A 21,855-nucleotide genomic window follows, 5' to 3' on the forward strand; every position below is an offset into this window, starting at 1 on the left:
ATGCTAATGCAATTAAGATCCATTTCATTCTATATACATGCATACTCTATGCTGTACAATGCTAGCTAATGACAGTTTTAAGAGAAAATGCTAGCTAAGGACAATTACTAATTGTAATAAGTATTATGCGTAGCATAGATGGCAATAATGCTAAGATCATTTTTATAAAGGAAAATATATACATGTATATGCACGTATGTATTCACAATTTCACACAAATATTGATAAACACATACACACAAATGCACATACTCGTAACATGTTTTGTGCATTGATCACAGTTTACTGATCTTATTGTGCTTTAAAGTTAAAGCTCAATGCTACTTTATCTTACAAGGCAGAATATCGTGCAGGTTTTCTGAGGCAGCCAAAGTGGAGCCACCTACAAGACCTGCACAAGGCAATAAAAATTTGTGAAGATTATTTGGTTAACTTAGATCCAACTTACATGTCACTTGGTTCAAATTTAGAGGTAAACATGGTAGTCAAATATTTTGAGCATTTCCATTATTAAAGAATAGCTTTCTCTCGCTTTCTTCTTTGAAAGGCATTTAAACTTTACATGTCTAAGAAAAATTAGTAGTTCTGTAATCCTACTGATCCTTATCTGATGTCTGACCCAGAAGAAATTTCAAGATAACAAGTAATTAAATAAAGTGCATGACTTAATATGCACTAGTAGTACTATAATCTCAGTTTGTTGGATTTGAATCCTTATAAACATCCGATTTCGATAACAAATCCTCAATTAACACATAAATTTTGGTATTCCTTTTATCACAGTTTCAATTCAATATCTGTGATCTTCCTTCCCTATCTTTCTGGATTTTCTCTCCTAACTGGATTTCCTATTACTTGTTGTTGCACTAGTCATACTCTTTTGATTAGCTCCGTTTTTTCCTGTTAGTGGTGCAGCCTTAGATGCAGAAGCCTTGCAGATACCCATCTCATTGGCCTTGTAATTGTAATTCCATGATTATAAAGCATCAATTATTAGTAATGTTGTTCTAAATCCTAAATTTCTTTTGTTTAGTTTCCCAAAAGAAATAAAATTATCCATTTCTTGTTATTAACAATTCTATAAAATGCATGTTGTGAACACTAATTCTTATCTTATGCCTTTTTGTTGACACCATATCTTCATAGTTTTCACTCTACCAGTATCATTTTGAATAATAAAAGAAGTTGGATCATGCATAATGAATCAGTTATGCCTTTTTTTTTGAATCACTTTCCCTATTTTCATGAAAGTAGTTCATTATTTTTATCTTGTTACATTATCGTGTAAAATAGTTCTTTTGTAAACATTCGCAGTATCAAACAATCGATACTTTCTTTGTGATTTGTTTTCCTGCCTTTTCACAAACTAAATAATTAAAACCTTTTCCTATTCTGGCATGCTAGGCACACATCTACAATGGAACAGCAGGCTGTGCTGCATTTCTTGCTAACATTGACCATAGCTTAGATGCAAATGTGTCATTCAATGGAAACTTATATACTCTTCCTGCTTGGTCTGTTAGCATTCTTCCAGACTGCAAAAAGGTCATTTTTAACACTGCAAAGGTATGGCCTAGTGATATGTTCCACATTTACTTACTATATTCAACACAAATATCAGTTTTCATTTGATGAGGCTATCCCCATCTACATATAGTACAAAGTTGCTCACTATAGAGTTTAATTTTAGTAGAAAAGAGAAAAGTATATGTGTACAATCAGTAAATGATGCAAAGCTCAATGAGTGCCAAGGTCGATGCTATATTCAATTGACAAAGCTATTCCCATCTACATCTGGTACAACAATTAAGTATAAAAGATAACTAAAGTATACGTGTAGAATAAGTAAATTATGCAAAGCTCAATAAATGACAAGGTGCCTCACAACTTCTATGAACTACCTTAGCCCTTAGGTCTAGTACTCGCTGAGAAAGCGATAGGTGTTCAACATTGAGAGCTGACTTATCAAAGAGATTGCTATCTTATCATTCAGTGAATCCAATACATGTGTAAAGAAAATTTCCCAAAGATGTAGCTTTTGTTATCTTTGGATATCAGTCTTAATGTCTATAGACACGATTTTATGTTCATAGTTTGTACATGCTATTCAATCAATGTGCTAATATATACTTGCTATGGGTGGTGAAACTGCTATTGTTTGTCATGAAAAGCTGGTGCAGTAACCTATGTTTATCCTACTTGAATTTATGTTTACTATATACAGTTTCACTCTTTTGGAAAATTTATAGATGGATTATATATTGTGGTGGAGTCCTAATTGTATATGTATTGCTTATTCCCTAGTGACATGATGCATTATTTCCAATAATAGTTCATCTAATTAAATCAAAAACCATGATTGTCATTGTGTTGCCTATGTGATGGTTAAAGACACAATGATTTACCTATCCGTTCCATTTTCAGACTTTCCCCTTTTGGATTAGATGTCCATGAGATGACTGGTTTTAGCAAACTATTGTCCAACTCTGGTGGTTCATATAGATGAATTAATGTTCTGCTACTCTTTGATTTGCCATCAACCCATAGTAAATTGGTGTCAGATTCTTGATCAAGGCAATTTTGGGCAAGGAAGGGGCTTTCGATGAATGCTATAAGACTAGTTGGAGGATTACTGCACCTACCTTATTACAACTCAAGGTGATAAAACAATCAAAGTAAAAGATGGCTCCATTTTACTGTATTGAATTTTTTAAAAAAACAATCTGTAAGGGCAGGTGATACTGAAATGCTTTGTTTATCAGCAGATAAATGGTAGATTAAAGCTCTAAATATTGAGTATCTTCGGCTAATTTTCCTTTCTGTTAATTTCTCCATCACCGGCCGCTCTATTGCTTGCCATCGTCTCTATGGCCTTCCGTTGCCTATCCTCCGGCCTCAGCTGCCGCCGGCCCCTTGAGGCTGCCTCCTCCGTTCTAGTGAGCGGCGAGAATGAGCTCACCCGCTTTGGCAAAGAAAACCAAGAAAAAAGGGAACCAAGCAGCATACCAATCTCCATCCTCATCCTTGTCGAACACCGCTATATATTTCTCTCTCTTCTCTTTCTTCCTCTCTCTTCTTCATGACCTATGGGCCGCACGAGTTGGAACCCCTTGCAGCATAGGTTGACCACTGTAAGGGGTACTAACCCCTGGTTGCCAAGCAGCATACCAATCTCCATCCTTATCCTTGTCGAACACCGCTAGATTTTTGCCACCTATACTCTAGTCTGACCGTGATTAGATGAAATTATTCTGATCAGACCAATTCAGAGCATTGACACTACCACTTGGCCATCCCTATTCTTCCTCCATCTTCTTCCGTTGCCTTGATTTTGACTATAGTATTCTCTAATTATCGGGTTTGATCTTCCATAATGCTAGGACTTAGGTTTTTTTTTTATTTTTTATTTCAAATTTAGTCATGATTAAATTTTGAAAAAAAATGTAATTTCGGATATTAGGGTTTGAAAGAGAATCTTAGGATTAGTTCGATTTCTTTGCTTACTGTTCGTGCAAGGTAAGCGACGATTTATCTTTTCTAGATATTTCATTTTAATAATCTTATTTTTAACATTAGATAAATTATTCATTGATTTATATGTGAATTATATGTTTTATAACATGTTTTTGAATGGAAAGTAAATATATAATTTTGTGGTTTTTCTTGGAATTTTATACTATCATTTGTTGGTTTTATACAGAATATGCATTCTTTGACAAGATTATAGTATATTTGTTATTTTGTGAAAAGAGCTTTGATACGTATTAGATTTGAATTTTTGGCCTGAGTATGTTTTGGATCCTACCAATTGGGGATTATGCATTGGCATTCTGACTATTATGGAGCTCATTGTTTCTATTTTTGGCACTACCATAGGGCATAAATATAGTATTTTGGCCCACTCCACAGGATTTAAGTGTGGTATTCCGGCCCACTCCGCTGGGTAGAAGTGTTGTCGTATTTTTGTTTTTGGCCAAGCCACAAAATATGTGTTGTTATAATTAAAGGCTATTGAGTTGAATGTGATTTGTTTCAAATCAGATTTATGATTATGTATATGAATATTTGAAAGAAATTAGTTTTAAACAAAATTGATTATGCCTTTATACTTATTCACAGTAAATTATATTTGGCTATTGTATCTTATGTTATTATACAAATTATCTAGCTAAGGTATATATTGCTTACCGGGTTGTCTAGCTTATTACACGATTTCTTATTTTTTTATCGATCTACAGAACTGGCTTGATCTAAGCTTTCATTATGGGAGAGCAATTAGAGACAGAATTTTGACAATCATTATTTTAGATTAGGGTTTTATTAAAGTTGATATGCAATACCTTAGAATATTGTTGGTATCATGAGACATTTAATCTTGATTTAGTTATTTAAAATAAAGTTTGAAAGTTATTATTTAGATTTTTCCACCGCATGTTTATAATATCATGATAAGCTATCTTGCTTGCTTATGGGAAGAGTTTTCTATGAGTATGCGGTGGTTGGGCGTGACGGCCTTCCTATTGACACTTTGCTTACTGCTTGCATGTTTCATATTGATTGAAGGTTGTTTCACAAAAATCTGCTGCTGGTTCATCACATCAACATAAAGTCAACAAGGAATACCTTCTAGAATCCTCGGCATGGCAGTGGTATAAAGAACAAGTGGGATGTCAGGGTAACAACTCATTTGTTGCACCAGGTCTCTTGGAACAGATTAATACCACAAGGGACATTAGTGACTATTTATGGTATTCAGTTAGGTAATTGTTTATGTCAATTTCAAGCATCGTTGTTGCTGTCTAGCTTCAGGTGCCTTTACCTACAAAAAGTAAAAGAAAGCGAAAAATTAATGAATAATGGGTTTGAAGCAAGGAAACATTCTTCCCGGCTTATCTTTGGTGTTCATGTGGAAATATGAATTTATTGACTGCATATAAATACTTTTAAAAAAATGAAAAATGAAAGCCTCTGCTGATCTATCATGTTGCTCCATAATGTGATACTTTTTCTTCAAGAATTTTTTTAGTTTCTTATATGATCATTTATATGTTTTCACCATGAAATTATTCGTTTTCTATTTTGAATATGATACCATGTATACTCTTATGCATGGTTTGCTGTATCCAACCCTATCACTTGGTACAGAGAGTACATACCATATCGGTATGGTACCGAGACTTAGCACATTCCTGTTACCAATTTTCAGTACAGAGGTATGAATTGTACCAACACTCAGTACGAGGTCTAGTATTGTGACATGCAATTTTGTGACGATGAGTTTTAAGCAAAAATTAGTCGTGAGTTTGATATATGAATATAATTACGTTTTACTTATCTTGGGGACTTCTACCAATCTTGATTTGCTAACTTCTTTCTTACAACTTGAATGCATTTAGGGGCTGTTTGGTTGACTGCAATGGAGCAGGTTGTAAATGGAATAGTAGCAATTAGAGTTGCTGGCAACATTTTTTAGTTCTTTGGTTACTTGCAATTTAATTGCAACTTGCAACTGGATTTGTGAAGCAAAGCCCCAAAAGTTGCATTTAGTATTGTGGTCAAGAGTGATCACAACACCAATTGCAAATTAAGTCACAAATCCTATGCTACCAGCTGCCTATCTTTTATCTTCTAACCCTCTCACTTGTCCAACTTAAATTACAATTTATAATATATATAAACCATAAATTATTATAATAGTATATTTCATAATTACATATCTATTATGATAATAATGTATAAATATTACCATATCAAATAATATTATTATCATAATCTTAAATTTATAATTATAATATAGTGATTCTTATTTTAATTGTTGTTATGTATCATTATAGCAATTACCATTATTTTGTTATTGTATTTTTATATAATAACTCATAGTCTCATAATTATATTAATTATTAAAATACTTGTATTAAACATATTATTATTATCATTTTATTTCTATTTCATCATATGATACTATTGTAATATTTATACTGTGCTAATACTATACATTTATGTAATACCATTATATAATTACAATTTATTATGCATTATTATAATATTTATTATCATAAATACTATTGTATTAGGACTTAATTATTATAAATAGAATTAATTATGATAATAGATATAATATTCTATAATACATAAAATGGTCTATAGTTGGTCACCTATTGGTAAAATGTAATGAACAATAAACAGTACATTGTTCCTGAGGCGGTAACTTTACCTATTTGTTTGCAAGTTATCACACTTCTTTTAGCATCATACAACCAAAAAACTACAAACATTAGTTGTTGTCTATCCCATGGAACCAAACAAAAGCAGTTTTCCAATTGCAACAGCAATTCCTACTTCATGCAATTAGAATTACAGGCAATCAAATAGCCTTTTGCTATATATACACTTTATCTTCCAAAATTCTAATGTTTTTCCTTTAAAGTAAACACTACATAGTTCATGCATCTCTGTTATAGTGATCCTTGCATCAGTATTGATGTTTTTAAGTATGGTGGATAATTTCACAGTATAAATGTCAATGAGGAGGAAAAAGAAGTATTTCTTCATGTTGGGAGTTTGGGACATGCAGCACTACTCTTCATAAATAAAAGATTTGAAGGTTATGATCATATTTTACATTGATATTTTTGCTTAACTTCTGAAGTTTTTGTCTACTATATAATTATTCATTTATTGCTTCAATTGATTATATTTTGCACAATGTTACCCCTAGTTATCCAACCTTTTGTACCGGCATTGGTTTAGGATGTAGCCATCCAAAGGCAAAAATAATCTAATTCGCTTTGGGTGGCTTTTGCAAGGCATTTTCCTGTTATTCATTAAAAATTAGATGTTTCCAATCCATTACTTTGATCATTCTTGTCATGTAACATCATCAAAAGAACCTTATGAAATGCTACTTTGGCTTTATACTTGCACTAGCGAGCTTTAGTTAAGTGATAGAAGAGAAATGGGCAACATTTTGGCTTAATGAAAAAAGAGTTTATATATATATATATATATATATATATATATATATATATATATATATATATATATATATATATATATATATATGTATGTATGTATGTATGTATGTATGTATGTATATATATATGTATTTATATATATATGTATATATGTATATATATATATATATGTATATATATATATGTATGTATGTATGTATGTATGTATGTATTTTGGCTTAACAAAAGAAGAGTTTAGATGGTGTGTGTGTGTATAAACGCATGTCTATATGTATGAGTGTATGGATATAGCCACTTCCTGTATACTTTTTAACTTGGACTGGCATAGATATCTGGGAAAGTAAACTCTGTTCCCACTTAGATAGCTGCATTATCCTAGTATTTACATAAATCCAAGATTTAGGTTTGATTCCTTCGTTTGGTCAGCTTGGGTCGTAAAATTTGATACATGTTAGACAAAACCGTTGGCATACCTTTCCTATCTTTCCAGCATCAGTTTCAACCAGTCTAGAAGAAACCCAACTGACACTTTGAAAATGATCGTTTAAAATTCTAAATAACCTTCATCTGAAGTAGTGCCTATTACAGATACACCCAGAAATGGAATGCTTTGCTGAAGCATTTTTCACCCACATTTTTATACCTAGTAATTAACTTTCCTGTTTGGTGTCTGATCATTTGTGACATTTTTCTTTGAGGGAGATGGCTCTTCTTCTGCCTGCATGAATGGTGCATCTGCCACCACTTCCAATTCCAGTTTTCACTTTTTTAATACACCCTGCGAGGTTTTGGCGTTTAGTGGTTCCTATTTATGAACTAATCTTATGCTCTTATTATACAGTAATATATTTATCTTTTTTTTGTTTTGACCCAAAAGAACAGAAAAAATTAATATTTGGACTAGAGTTCCACAAAGTATTCCTCTTACAGTAACTGTATTTTTGATCTTTCTTTCCCTGTTAAGTTTAGCTAAATCACAAGTCTTTTTGAATGTCGAAGTCCAACCTTAAATATAGACTTGTAATTTGCTTTTATGCTGTATAAAATTCATTATTTATTTTAAATTCTGGAAAAACTTTCAGGATTTGGATATGGCAACCATGATGATGCAAGTTTCACAATTGGCAAGGAAATTAAGCTTAATCAAGGGAATAACTCACTGGAGCTGTTGAGTATGATGGTCGGGCTGCAGGTGCACATATTTTCTTATCTTGAAGTAAATTTTGTATCTTTCTGGCTCTTATGAGCATTGTCTTTATACTGATATTATTCTTTGTTTCTAGAATTATGGACCTTGGTTTGATGTTGCTGGCACTGGTATCTTTTCTGTCACAATTGATGCTGTGGAGGATCTTTCTGTTAGAGAATGGACCTATCAGGTTTATTCCCTCCTTCAATTTTTGTTAAAATATTGTCAGAAATATATGTCATATGTCATTCTATGAATAACAATGTGCAAAGGAAAAATCAAGATAAATGGCAGCCTAAGCTATTAAATGATTTGTATGAAACAAAATTGCAACTTTAACAAAATTTATAGTGGTTTTAACTCATGTTTATCATCCTAGACTTGGCCTCGACTCATGAAGTGATGTGCGATTGATGAGCAGATTTAAGTTGAATTTCCTGAAATTAATGTTCGTAGAGGGACGATTCACATGAGGATGAAAATCAGAATTTATTCTTAGGATCATAATAAGAATTTGACTGTTATCTCTTTATTAAGAGGACCTATAATTTATAGACTTCGCAACAAAGATTCGAACAATTAGGTGATTTTTTAAACATTCTTTTTCATTGGTAAATAATATCGGAGGGGTGGGTAATCCCGATTCGATCATCAGATGGGCTGTCTATTTCACCAGAATAGTAGTCATCTTCCTCGCAAGCAAGTCAAGGTCAAGATGTCTTCTCTACCATGTCTGGGATATAGGTCAGATTTTTACTTAAAGAACATTGGGTAGGTGCTATTGTTAGTTTTATTTTATGGTACTACCTAGGATATGAGAGAGATGGCATTCAAGGTGAATGTTGGGGCCTCAGGGCCTGAAGGCATCCAAGGTGCTCCTCCAGACTTGGCAGCATCCTTAGGTGACCTGAGTGGAGATTGGCCTTACTGCCCTAGTGGTGGCTTCTTGAGTGCAAGTTTCTCTTAGGCATGGTTTAGGAACTTCCCTCCTTGAGGAAGTCTCCTATTGACAGGGAGTTTGGAGGGGACAAAATTCTATCAATGTTGCGAAAAAGTCATCCAGCTGATGGTTGCAGAAATGGTCCCTTTTTGTTATCTCTAAAGGGCTTGGCCTTTAGATGCTTTGTTTGTCCTTCGTCGAGAAATTTCTACTAAGCTCCTATTTAACCGGGCATGACATTTTAGGTGGTTCAGATGCTTTGCAGTGGCTACTTTATGTTAGATTGAGTTTCCCTCTAAAGTACATACCTTACAAGCATCAACTGGGGGTCGAACTCTTTCGGTAATTTTGGGTTAACCTTTGGATAATAGTGTCATGCTTCGAACCTACCACCCAAGTCCGACCATGTAACACGACGGCACACTCCCTAGCAGGGTCGGCGGAACCGATCCGAACCGAGCAGTTTCGCCCGTTCCGAACCATACCGGTGGCTCACCGGTACAGTTCCGACTCCGGAAACGAGAAGCGTTGTCGGAGCCGGAGAAGAAATAAAGAGAGAGCGAGCAGGAGAGGGAGAATATGCTAGGCTTGAAATATATTGCTACTAGAAATTATTGAAAACCATACGAATATATTGCTACTAGAAATTATTTAAAAAATAACATCATATGCCAAACCAAATTTCTCGATATAAATCTCACGATGCAAATCCAGTGGTACAAATCAATAACCATATATATATATATATATATGGTGACTGAGTATAGGGATTCTTACCCCTATCGCAATCCAGTGTAGCTACAATGCTACCAATCACACCTAACATGTCTAGTTAATTTAATATCAATATAACACCAACTTATCCCTTATCAATCATTCGCCATATTAATGAATCAATTATTCAGTAATTACATAATTTTAGAGTTTTTACCCATATTCTTTATCCTTCTTTAATTAAATTATAATAAAAGGTCAGGGCCTTACCTTAATTTAGAAATTAGAATATAAGATCTCATTGGGCTTTTTTTTGTTCGGATGACTGTATCCCCATACAAAACTTGGGCTGACTATGAAAATAGATTCGTATAGGAAGATATACGAGGTTAACTAGATGAAAATGCCCAATTGTTCAAACCAGTCAGCACAATGTAAGTCAATTCATCTGGTCAAGAAACATATATCCAATCAAGAAAAAGGTAGTAGATCAAGGGTTATCAATTATGGGTCCAATGATACCTGACAACAGTTGGGTGTAGGATAGATAGGGTCGACTAGGTAGCAGCGTCCGACGATCTGGGTCATCCCGCTCTGGCCAATCAAACAAGTCAACTCATGAAACAAGAATCATACCATGGTACAGGTAACACAATAAAGATTCATGATATTAGAGTCCAACAATACTTGGCGATGGTTGGGCTAAAACTAGCGCGATGGGTGGTCGCAGCAACACTAGATCAGGATCCTCTACTAGAGTCAATCTGGGTCCACAAAGAAAACAACTGGGACCCTCCTGCTGGGTCCATAGAACCATGTAAAAAGAGAGAAACAGAAGAAGAGAAAATAAAGAGAGAGAGAGAGAATAGAAAGAGAGAGAGGAGAGAGGGAAGAGAAAGAAGAGAGGAGACTCTCTTCTTCCCCAAAAGAGGGGAGAACCCACTCTCCCTTCCTTTTTGAGTCAGAGGGGTGGCAGCCTAAGGTGGCCCAGTCTCAGCAATGGTGACCATGGGCGGCCTTCAGCCGCGGCACCACCGGTGGCGGTGGCTGGCTAGCGTGCAGAAGGGAAGAAGATCAAGATGAATTATAGGAGAACTCAGCCTAAATCACGGCCGATCTCTCCGATCGACTGCCGCCCAAATATAGAGGTCTTGGGAGGTGGCAAAACTTGGCCATTCCCGACAGTCGGTGGCGGTGGAACTGAGAAGAAGAACGCCGAAATAGGGCACCCCTGTTTCGGAAGGTTTTCGGCAATTTTTCGGCTCAAATCGTGGTGAACGAAGGCTAAGACACCGGAGAATAAAGAGAAGAACATGAAGGACTCTTACCTCGGTCTGGCGAGGCATTCTGGCGACCCTTCTTAGCGGAAATCGGAAGTAGAACCTTGAAAAGAATAGCTTGAAATCATGGCAAAAGTTTGCCTATTCTTCGATGGATCTCAAAGGAGGAGGATGGGAGATCTTAAATAGGCAAAAATCTCCTGTTTTTTGGTGTTTGGATCATCCTGAAATCCTAGGATTCAAGTACAATCGTGATCGGATGAGGGAGGAAGGAGACTATCAGCCGGAGTCCTCCTCCCCCTTTCCCTCACGTAAGCGCACGTGGGGAGTTGGGCTAGCCTCTTTGGGTAGGCCCACACGCCCAACTAGTACGGGCTGCTATAGATAGTCCTTTCTGAGAAGGTTGTAGTAAAGTTGTCAATAGGCCTCTTTCGATCCATCTAAATAGGTTGCCCTTGCTTTATTGATCACTCTTGTAAATCACTTTGGTCACTCAGTGGAGTTGGACCAGTTTTTAGTGAACAGACCTTCAAGTGGCTAGAGTTAAAACTTCTGTGGTTTATTCATTTGTTTTCTGAGGTTGGCAGAACATGCTCTCTTTGCAGGTTGGAAAAGTGGTTTGCTTTCTTAAGGGGACTGTATAATACTTTTAAACTCTGATTTTTCTTCTTTGCCTTTTAATATTTCTCCATCTTCTGAATCCCAATGTGGGTCCTTAAGTGGTTAGGCAAGGTGAGGACTGAGGGGTTTCATATGGAGAGGAGTCTAAAATTTTAGATGTAAACCTAGTTGGGGGATACTGTGTAAATTAAAGAAACAAGGAGGTCATGGAGTTCTTAACCCTTAAGATATCAACTCTTCTTTGTGATGTAACTGGTTATGGAGGCTTCTACAAGAAAAGGGGGGCATTTGAAGTATCTACATCTCGGGTGTCTACTTTTTTAATGATGGGCTGTCTTGACTTCTACTCCCACCTCCCCATCAAATCTCCTTTTGGCAGTGTTTTAAGAACTAGGTAAGATTTCACCTGTAGACTTGCAACCTAGGCTTCAGTGGTTTGGATGTGGAGTTTCAAACTGATAGATAGCTCAACCTCTTGCAGAAACTTTTCGTCAACTTTATCATAGAGTTTGGGATAGAGATGCAAATGTTGCATCCCAAGCTCTCTTCATCCATGGTAAAACTCTCCAAATTCCATTGCCTCGTCGATGCTTATAACATGACAGCACTCAGAGATTTGATCAACCTTCTCAACCTGTTCGAAGACAAGATTCAAAACAAGTGTATTCCATGTGAAGTTTCTTTTGAATCCCCCAAAAAATAGAGAGTTCTATCACCATTTTCTTACAAATTTGGGAAGGGAAGATGCCTTTCAAGGTGAAGATCTTCTTGTAGCTTATGCTAAAGAATGAACTTCTTACAATGAATCTCTTGCATTGAAGGAGTTAGGGAGGTCATGGAAGTTATGTTCTGTCATAATCATCCACAATTTTCGGAGCATTTACTTTTAATGTGCCGGCTTGTATTTGGGTGCTAAATGCATGTTAAACACAAGTTAGTGGCTCCTGATGCAAGTAAAGAGCCCTCGAGATCACCTTAGCCCACATGAGATCAAACTAGTGAAGCAAAAGCAAAATAAAGCTAGAAGAGAAACTAACTTAGAGTTAGAAATTAAAGGATAAGAATTAACTAATTGCTTGTAAGGTGCCAATTTGCAAGAGGCCTCTAATTGCATGTTAAGCACAAGTTAGCAGCTCCTGATGCAAGCAAAGAGTCCAGGAGCACACCTTAGCCCACATGACATCAAATTAGTGAAACCAAAGCAAAATAAAACTTGAACAGAAACTAACATAGAACTAGAACTAGAAGGTGAATTAACCAATCTAAATCTAAGCGTACCTAGAAAGCCTAGAACCTTGTCTTCCTGCTGAACCTTCAGCCTTCGACCTCTTGTCTTCATATGGTCTTAGTTGAAGAATCCTGGCTTCATAACAGTACCTCTCCTAAACCATAACATTGCACCACATGTTCTTGAGCAGCATTCCACCATACAAGAAAATTGAGAAAAATCTTAAGAAAGGAAATTTATTGACTTCAATGATGAAAAGTGTGAAAAATGGAGAGGTATTTATAGGTTCTAGGTCCCATGCATTGACAAACATTTATTGTGGTCTCTTTGAACTGAAGTCAAACAAGTATTACTTGCTTTACAAGGCTTCTAGAACAAAAATTTCGCCTTAAGGGCAAAAACTAGGACGCTCGCGTCTTGACCTATTTGGTAGCACTCAGAGTGCTGTTGGAACACTATCAGATGACAATTACGGAGTCGTTGGCTGTCTAGACCTATTCCAAGTTGAACAGGACGAGTTTGGATCTGACATTAGGTGGATTGACATCAGATTTCTATCTGATGGAAGGGCTTGGCTGTAGATTATATAATAATGCCAATAGTGCAAACATCAGTATTCAACACTATCATAACTTCATATTTTGACCAATATTTCAGATACCAGTACCAAATCATGTACTGACCGGCTTTTTGCCAGATTGGTGAGATACCGAGTAAGGGACTGCATCCACTACCACAAACTATGTACCAGACCTTCCGAAATGGTACCTTTCATACCCTCTCATTCCAACAGTATTTGAAACCTTGATTTTGACCATGACTTCCTCATTGGGGTTCCTATTTGGGTCATTCATGTTATGATGGAAACTTAATTCGATGTTGGTCGTTGGACATGATGAAAGCGTTTCATCTGAAAATTTTACGTGGCCTGTTACCTTGATGGAACTTGATCCAATTTTCCCATAAACTTCAAAATTTAAGTCCTTTGGACACCTCTAAGTCAAGTGTCACCTTTTGTTCTCCCTTTAGTGCATGCAGAAGGGGTATGATGGTTGTTCATGAGATGTTGCTATGAAGGATGAAAGTACAGTCTTCTATCTTGCTGCAGCCTAATTTCTGATTCTTCCATGAAAATCTCATCAATCTAGGTCCTCTTGCTTGCTTGAACTCTATTTTTGGTGACCTCAGGAGTTATGCAATATGCTTGTTTTCTGTGATGAGATGGTATGCGACCTTGGCCTGCATCAGTTTGCTGCCTTCACTGAAGTCATGGAGGAATAACAGAAATATGGAGGATTGAACTGGATAGGATTTAGTGATTGCTGTGCTTTGTGCTATAAATGGCATGAGTTATATGCATGTGTTTTCATTAGTAGGGCATCCTCTACACTTGTTTTTCTAAGTAATATGTATTTTTCCTTGCTGTTATAGGGGTGAGTTAAGGTGGTTCCATAGGGGAAGTTTTGCATAATTTCTTTTCGTTTGAGCAGCCAGACTTGGTTGAGGTCCAGGTTTTCCATGTTCTGGTTATTTATCTTGTGTTCTGATATTTGAGTTCTGGGCTTCCTTACACCTTTTGTGGTTTTTTTTTTTGACGACCCTCTTGTTTGTTCGGCCTCTTTCCCTCCTAGTTCTTCCTCTCTTGTATTGTAACTAGGCCTTTTTGATGGGCTTCGCTTCAGTTTTTCCCTCTTTCAAAGAAGCCAGATGAGTTTCCATCATCCGATTCTCAAAAAAAAAAAAAAATCAACATTAGATGCTTTTCATATAATTTTGTTTAGTTAGTTTTTGTGCCCATATCTAGATTTTGTCATAATCACATAATTGCATCATTCATGGATCAGGTCTTAACAATATGGCAGATCTGTTCGCAAACATAGTTACTATTTTTTATGAACAATCTTCTGTCTATTTTTTCACAGCTGCAGGAGAAAAAGTCATTGTTTGAGTCATTTATTTTATATAAAGAGAAGTAACTGATTAAGATATGTTATGGAATAACATCTTGTGGTTATTTGATGTGTCATATAATGTCATCAGTTGTTGCTTTAGAGGATTTGCTGGCGTTGAATCATGTTTCGTGCTTCATAGTTTCCTTACATTGAAAGTGTTCCTGCTTATCAGGTAGGCACAGAAGGTGAGTATCTTGGACTGGACGATGTGAATCATGCAAATTGTTCAGTTTGGTCTTCAGGGAACCTACTGCCAACTAACCAGAGTTTGATATGGTACAAGGTATGTGTGTGATGCTCATAATCGGAGTTTGAGTTTAATATTTTATGATTCACCATGTATTTGCAAGAAAGGAAAATGTTGGAGGTTGTGAAAAGAAAGTCCTGGAAAATCTATAAAAAAATGTGAGAAAGTAGAAGAAAATTGTAGGTATAGTTTGTGAATAATTAAAATATCATATCCAGCATTAGATTTAAGTCATGACAAATTTAAAATAAGAAATAAAAATAAGTGCATATTTTCTATTGCAAAGACATGATATGATTTGATTGCAGTCTTAATAAAGAAGTTATGCATTTAAGAAGTTTATAGGTTTCATAGTGTTCTTTTAGCTAAATTTTAATCTCTGTCTTTCCTTTTTTTAAGGAAATTTTATCCTAAAATAAAGCCTTTTTTCTTGTTCCATAGAAAACATTGTATGACAGCCCCAACTGGCATGCATGAGGAGCAAGTGGGTGGATTAGAAAATGTCTGAATATAAATAAAATATAAATAAGATAACTAAGATATGTACATATGGTTATTTTCTTTTAGTAAGTAAATGCACTGTGTAAGTTTAGGAAAAAAATAACACATGAAATTAAGCTGGTCTTTGTGTACTAAAAAAAAAAATGCTGGTCTTTTATACCTAGGGGCAGGGAATTGCCATGAGGCAAGAGTTTGAGCATGATCTTGGACAAATTGCACCACCCTTGGTGGGTTGGGGAGCAACTTGCCCAGGTTGGTGTGGTTGAGGCTAAATATAATCCAGCCTATGGTTGGAATATCTCCAGCCTCCTGAACCAACCTCATCTTAAGCTAATTTTGGGTTGGTTCAGGTTAAGGTCAGGTCAGGCTAGGTTCAGCTGGATTAATTGGATTAGGACATGTCGAATATGTAATTTAAGATTGTGGAAATGCTTTGGATGTTCTTGTTAGTTTGGCATTCAGTTGGTCAGGAAGTTATTTCATTGCGCTTATAGCATCCTACAATCAATAGGCTAAAGATATAGTTAAATAAAACATATAAATAGTATGTTATATATAAATTTATTTATTTGTCAAGTTCAATTGGGTTGCTTCAAGTTTGGGTTTGGTTTTAAGCTTAACTCTAACACACCCAACTTGGCCTTGCTAGGATTTTTGAGCCCAAACTCAACCCGAGTTTATAAATCTCAGCTTAACCTGACTCAATTGAGCGGGTTGGGCTGCTCAGGTTTGGTGCGGCATAACCCAAATACTAGTAGATGATTTGAGCTGTGAAAGGAAAATAATGCAAAAGAGCTCTTTAAGTGTAGCTAGCTTACATGATAAGCTGCTTATCAAGAACATGATTTGTAAATCAAGAACAAAAAGAAAAGGAAGAAAAAAACTATTCTGCCCTTCAAAGAAAGATAAAAAGTTAATATTGGTACAGGAAGCTTACCTTTCTTCATGAGTAAGAATTCAAAACTAATGTGCATGGTTGTTGCGGGATTTTCACCCCGGCAACAGCCCTAGTCCCAACCGAGCTAGCAGAGAAAAGAGACCGCGTCCCTCACGAGGTATTGTCCGCTTTGGGGGCTTTCGGGCACGGAACCACTCGTGGGCACGGAACCACTCACCCCCTCACGGTTTTGTCCCGCAAAAGGGCCCTCGTGAGGAAAAGGCTTCGCCCTCCTCATTATAAGGCACGAAACTTTTCCGCTCTAGCCGATGTGGGACTAAGTTCGGCACCCCCCCCACAACATAGCCCCCCCAGCGGAAAGGTTCCATGCCGGTTTTACCCGGGGGCCCCCACAGTCCTGGAGGGTAGCCTGTGGCAAGGGGCACGCCTCTCAACGAAAGCACCATCTGTTGCGGGATTTTCACCCCGGCAACAGCCCTAGTCCCAACCGAGCTAGCAGAGAAAAGAGACCGCGTCCCTCACGAGGTATTGTCCGCTTTGGGGGCTTTCGGGCACGGAACCACTCGTGGGCACGGAACCACTCACCCCCTCACGGTTTTGTCCCGCAAAAGGGCCCTCGTGAGGAAAAGGCTTCGCCCTCCTCATTATAAGGCACACTTTTCCGCTCTAGCCGATGTGGGACAAAGTTCGGCACCCCCCGCCCCCCCCCCCCCCCCCCCAAAAAAAAACAATGGTAATAATAGAGCTGCTCCAAGAAGGTTGATGGAGTCTCATGTTTTCACCACATATCAAACCATACCTAGAGAGAGAACTTTTTCTCAATGAAAGCAACATTTCATTAACCTTGCATGATTGTATTCCCAATTAATTTAATGACCATGAAAACAAGACCTTACCTTGAATGAATGATAGATTTTTATGGTAAAGAATTTGCCTATACTCGTTAAACTTGCTCAGATGAATCCCCTTAGCCATTCTGAAAGCTCTGCAATCCCTCGAACATCTGTTGTGCTGTGGATTTTAAGTTATGACGCTTGGAAGTCTAACATGCAATTGCATAGGAGATTGGTAGGGAATAGCAATAAATCACATCCCAGTTTCCTTATGCAAACCTGATTTAATATTATGCAAACCTTACATTTAAAAAATTGGGATTAAATTAAAATTAATGATGATAAATTTGAAATAGCACAAAATTCTTGTTCTGACATCTGCACAGGTGCTTTTTGGTAAGTTGATGTCATTTTTATCTTCAGCATTGCAGTTGATGTCTATATGATGACGAATGCCCTATACCATTTGTTCTCAAGCATATATTTAACTACAAATGGATTAAATATCAGATAGGTTCATTTATCATAAATGAATCCAATTTCTTTTTTTGTAAGCTTGGAGGCCTTAATTTTGTGCTCATTATTGCTTCCCCAAATATTCGGATGCACCTTATTCGCAAGTCTCCCTTGCCATTCCAAAAGAATGTTTAGCCCCTGAACAATTTTGCTGTTGCTTCTTTTTCTTTTATGTAATCGTTGCACCTTAGCCCTGGTTGCATCTTCAAGAACCTCATTGTCCATGTTTGATTTATTGAAAACATATATTTTCATCAAGCAACAACATGTCACTCTTTGATGACACTTCTGTCCTTAATTGCTGGCACCTGTTTAGGGTCTTCATGTTATCCCTGTTGTTCCCTACAGCCTTCGGGTAATTAGAATTTTATCCCAGTGTTGAAATTTTACTGGTTAAGAACTTGGTGTGTTACAGTTGCTGGTTGGACTCTCATAATAGTAAACCTCAGATAATCCACCTTGTCGAAGTTACGAAATACCTTCCTGTGGGCAAGTTCCCTGAGGACTTCTTGTGTTTAAGCTCATTTCGTTCTGGTGTTTCTTTGGACATTCTCAGACATCATTCACTCCACCTGAAGGAAATGGTCCATTGGCATTAAATCTTTCAAGCATGGGAAAGGGCCAGGCATGGGTTAATGGACAGAGTATAGGGCGCTATTGGCCTGCTTATCTGTCGCCATCAACAGGCTGCTCAGAAGATTGTGATTACCGAGGACCATATGATTCAAATAAATGCTTAAAGAGATGTGGGCAACCTGCTCAAATACTGTAAGATTATTTTCCATGTCTTTTTATATTAACTGTTCAGAAATTATGCTTTTGCAGTTTCGTCATCCAAATGAGTGTGCAGACACTATTTATTCACATCTTCCCTGGCTTGTGTTAGTTGTACTTTGCTAAAACGAATGTATACAATAGCCTCGCATAAAAATGAATTTATCATTGATGCCTCTTATCTAATACAGAAATGAATGACCAATTTCAGGATTGAGTTTGATGTTTTGAACATGAGCGGTGTATGAAAAATGAATAAATGGTGGTTCAATGCATAGTCTTAATGTTAGCAGCAAGAACATTTAGTAAAAACTATAAAACCATAACCATCAATGCCTTGTCCCAATTATTTGGTTTTGCCTGAACAATCTTTAAAATTCTATTGACGAGAACTCTCGATGTTGCTGCAAGTTTCTCTTAGTTCTTGCTCACAACATTCATTCAAATTAGGTTCAATCTATCCATTTTTCTACTTTTTAACATAGCTTCAAGAACCTTTCCTTTCAAGACCCTAAAGAATAGATTCAGGGTCTGCTTGTATCATTCTTTCATATGTTCACTTCATCTCAACCATCGCCATCATTGATCTTCAGTTGGTACGATTTTTAGACCTCTAGTATACTTGTTCCTCACTCTTTTCCATTATCATTTCTATTTGGTTGAGCATAATTAACACGAAAGAAGATGAAGAAAGCTTCAAAAACATCATGCTTTTTATAACCCCCCAAAATTTGATGTTGTATGCCCTTCTATTATGTCAGTTCATCTAATATAACCAACCATTTTTTTTTCCATTGGCACCAATATCTAGTGCTTGTAGTGAGGAGAGGTCCTCAAATCAACCAGAGAAGTTACTTCCCCCCTGCTATTCCAAAAAAAAGAAAAATCACTTTTTTTCGTTTTTTGTTAACTCACAATTCTAACAAATGATTCTAGTCATTGGTTATGAAGCTGAAGCATTTGCTAGTCGTTTTCAAGACAAATTCATTATGTAACTTTCATATCCTTAGATTAGTAATACTAATATGGAGAACTAAACTTTTAGGTATCACATTCCACGATCCTGGGTACATCCTGGAAAAAATCTATTGGTTCTACATGAAGAATTTGGTGGTGATCCTACTAAGATTACAATATTGACCAAAACAGGAGAAGCAGTATGCGCGCATGTATCTGAATTGGATCCTCCCCCTGTAGATTCCTGGAAATCAAACTCCAAGGCTACATCTATGAACACTCAGCTCCGATTGTCATGTGAGCGAGGATGGCATATTGTTCTGATCAATTTTGCAAGCTTTGGCACACCTCAAGGACAATGTGGATCCTTTAGTCATGGCACTTGCAGTTCAGTCGGTGTTCTTCCAATCATCCAAAAGGTATCATCATTTATTTGAGCATGATCTTGTGTTAAATTGTGGAAGTTTTCATTTTTTTTCCCCCTGTGGAGCAGTTTTAAGGGCCTAAGTAAATTTAGGCCCTCATATTGTTGCCATCTAGTATTCCATGCAATGCAGTAATTAGTTTCAACCTGCACCTATGTCCTGTGTTGCATAGACATAAACATGGGATCAGCATTGAGATATGTATCCAAATGTCTGACTCTACAAAAAGGGGAAAAAAAGTATGTAAGGGGATGCATAAGAAAAAAACTATAGCTAGAATATATATTCAATTTTTGAACAATGTAAAATAGAAAATGTCAAAAGATTATTTGTGCACCCAAACTCCAAAATTATCTCAAGGATATAAGGGTTATTTAAATACTTGCCTGCTTAAGTAATCTCTTAAAACAATAAAATCCCACTTCCAACATTATATGGGTAGAACTCATTTGTTGGAAATGCCAACACTTCATTTCTCTGATAACACAGCCAAAGAATTTATGAAGTATCTAAAACTTTGGTGCACACCTGACTTGTGGACATGCATCCAACACAAATTCTTCAAGGTGGATATGAGTGTTGCCATCATCGTGTCAAAGTTTTGTTGTTGTCTTTGGGAGTCATGTACAGTTTGATGTCCTCAGGCATCATGTACTGTATGGTATTCTATAAGGTGCTTTGCTAGTCCACCATCAAATAGGCCTGGCAGTCGTATACTGTATATGGAGACATGTCGTATGCTGTATGAGTACCATTCATTTGCACATACTCGGTGATTGGTTTATATAGCACTAAATAAAGCCACCTTTCTTACCAAAAGGTGGACATTAGTGTGCAGGTAACACAGAATATGTCAGCTTGAAACATTTAGAATGAGATAGGTTTAAAACTAGCCCTTACAATTGCGTCGGGATAACATCAGCTTGTGTGAGGAACAACAACTGTTCTAGTATTGTCACAGCTGTCATCTAAAATCAACACCAAAAGGTGGTATTTGTAGACTTTGCCTTTCTGTACTCCCGGTCATGGTTCAGGGATATTGTTGTGCTGTGGAACGTTCTCTCGTTTTTTTTTTTTTTTTTTGCTGGAATAAGTATTTGTAGAATTAGTGTAGCTCCAAGTTTAATGGTACTGATCCTTTTGCCTCAGAAGGTGAGCAAAATCTGTGTTTGATTAAACTTTGGGTTTATAGAAATTCAGAGTTGAATGGTATACTTGAATCATTAAAATGAGATGGGTAGAAGGTGCATTTTGAGAATTCAATTGCAAGATACATCCTTTACTCCATTAACAATAGTCCTCTGTTTATCCATTTAAATCATGGTGTTCTTCTGAGCTTTTCATGAATGATTCTGAGCCAGCAATATCCAGGCTGTTTACTCAAATCAAAATTATACACCATTGTTCATCTTATATGGTACTCAATCATGTTCCAGGAATGCATTGGTCGTGAGAGCTGCTCGGTAACTGTGTCAACCCTCGAGTTCGGTGATCCATGCCCAGGAGTTCCCAAAAGCCTTGCAGTGGAAGCACTTTGCAGTAAATAACTCGCACAGTAGCAATGGAGTCATCTTGTTTCCACATCTGTCTCAAATAATTGCCAAGGTTCTCTGACCTGTCACTTATCTTTTATGTAAATGTGCAACCGAACGATACGCATTATTCTGATCGATGGAACAGTTTCTGATAAGAAAAACCTTTGTTGCAACTGATAACTAAATTACATATGAATTAATATGTAAAGCTTCTCAATCTCATTTCAAGTAAAAGGTGGATAATTAACTGGATGAAGAACTAGCAGGATGT

General features: G+C 36.6%; 1 protein-coding gene across 4 annotated transcripts in view; it reads left to right on the plus strand.

Annotated features, from left to right (window-relative positions):
- The window catches only part of LOC103724046 (beta-galactosidase 8-like), a 33,585-nt gene extending 11,779 nt beyond the window's left edge, over positions 1-21,806 (plus strand). For 3 of the 4 annotated variants that reach the window (XM_088703075.2, XM_088703074.2, XM_088703073.2), the window contains 10 exons: positions 354-472; positions 1,405-1,566; positions 4,564-4,760; positions 6,513-6,604; positions 8,057-8,166; positions 8,258-8,353; positions 15,071-15,181; positions 18,450-18,661; positions 19,713-20,043; positions 21,486-21,806. In XM_088703075.2, coding sequence (XP_088559201.2) covers positions 354-472; positions 1,405-1,566; positions 4,564-4,760; positions 6,513-6,604; positions 8,057-8,166; positions 8,258-8,353; positions 15,071-15,181; positions 18,450-18,661; positions 19,713-20,043; positions 21,486-21,596 — 1,541 coding nt within the window. In that variant the 3' untranslated portion in view covers positions 21,597-21,806. Of the gene's footprint in view, positions 1-353; positions 473-1,404; positions 1,567-4,563; positions 4,761-6,512; positions 6,605-8,056; positions 8,167-8,257; positions 8,354-15,070; positions 15,182-18,449; positions 18,662-19,712; positions 20,044-21,485 lie in introns of those variants that run through there. The other variant, XM_088703076.2, reaches the window with a different exon arrangement.
- The last annotated feature ends 49 nt before the right edge of the window (positions 21,807-21,855 follow it).

This window comes from Phoenix dactylifera, chromosome 8, assembly GCF_051530095.1.
Source record: "Phoenix dactylifera cultivar Ajwa chromosome 8, Ajwa_hap1_PhDact_Kaust_v1.1, whole genome shotgun sequence".
Taxonomy (NCBI): domain Eukaryota; kingdom Viridiplantae; phylum Streptophyta; class Magnoliopsida; order Arecales; family Arecaceae; genus Phoenix; species Phoenix dactylifera.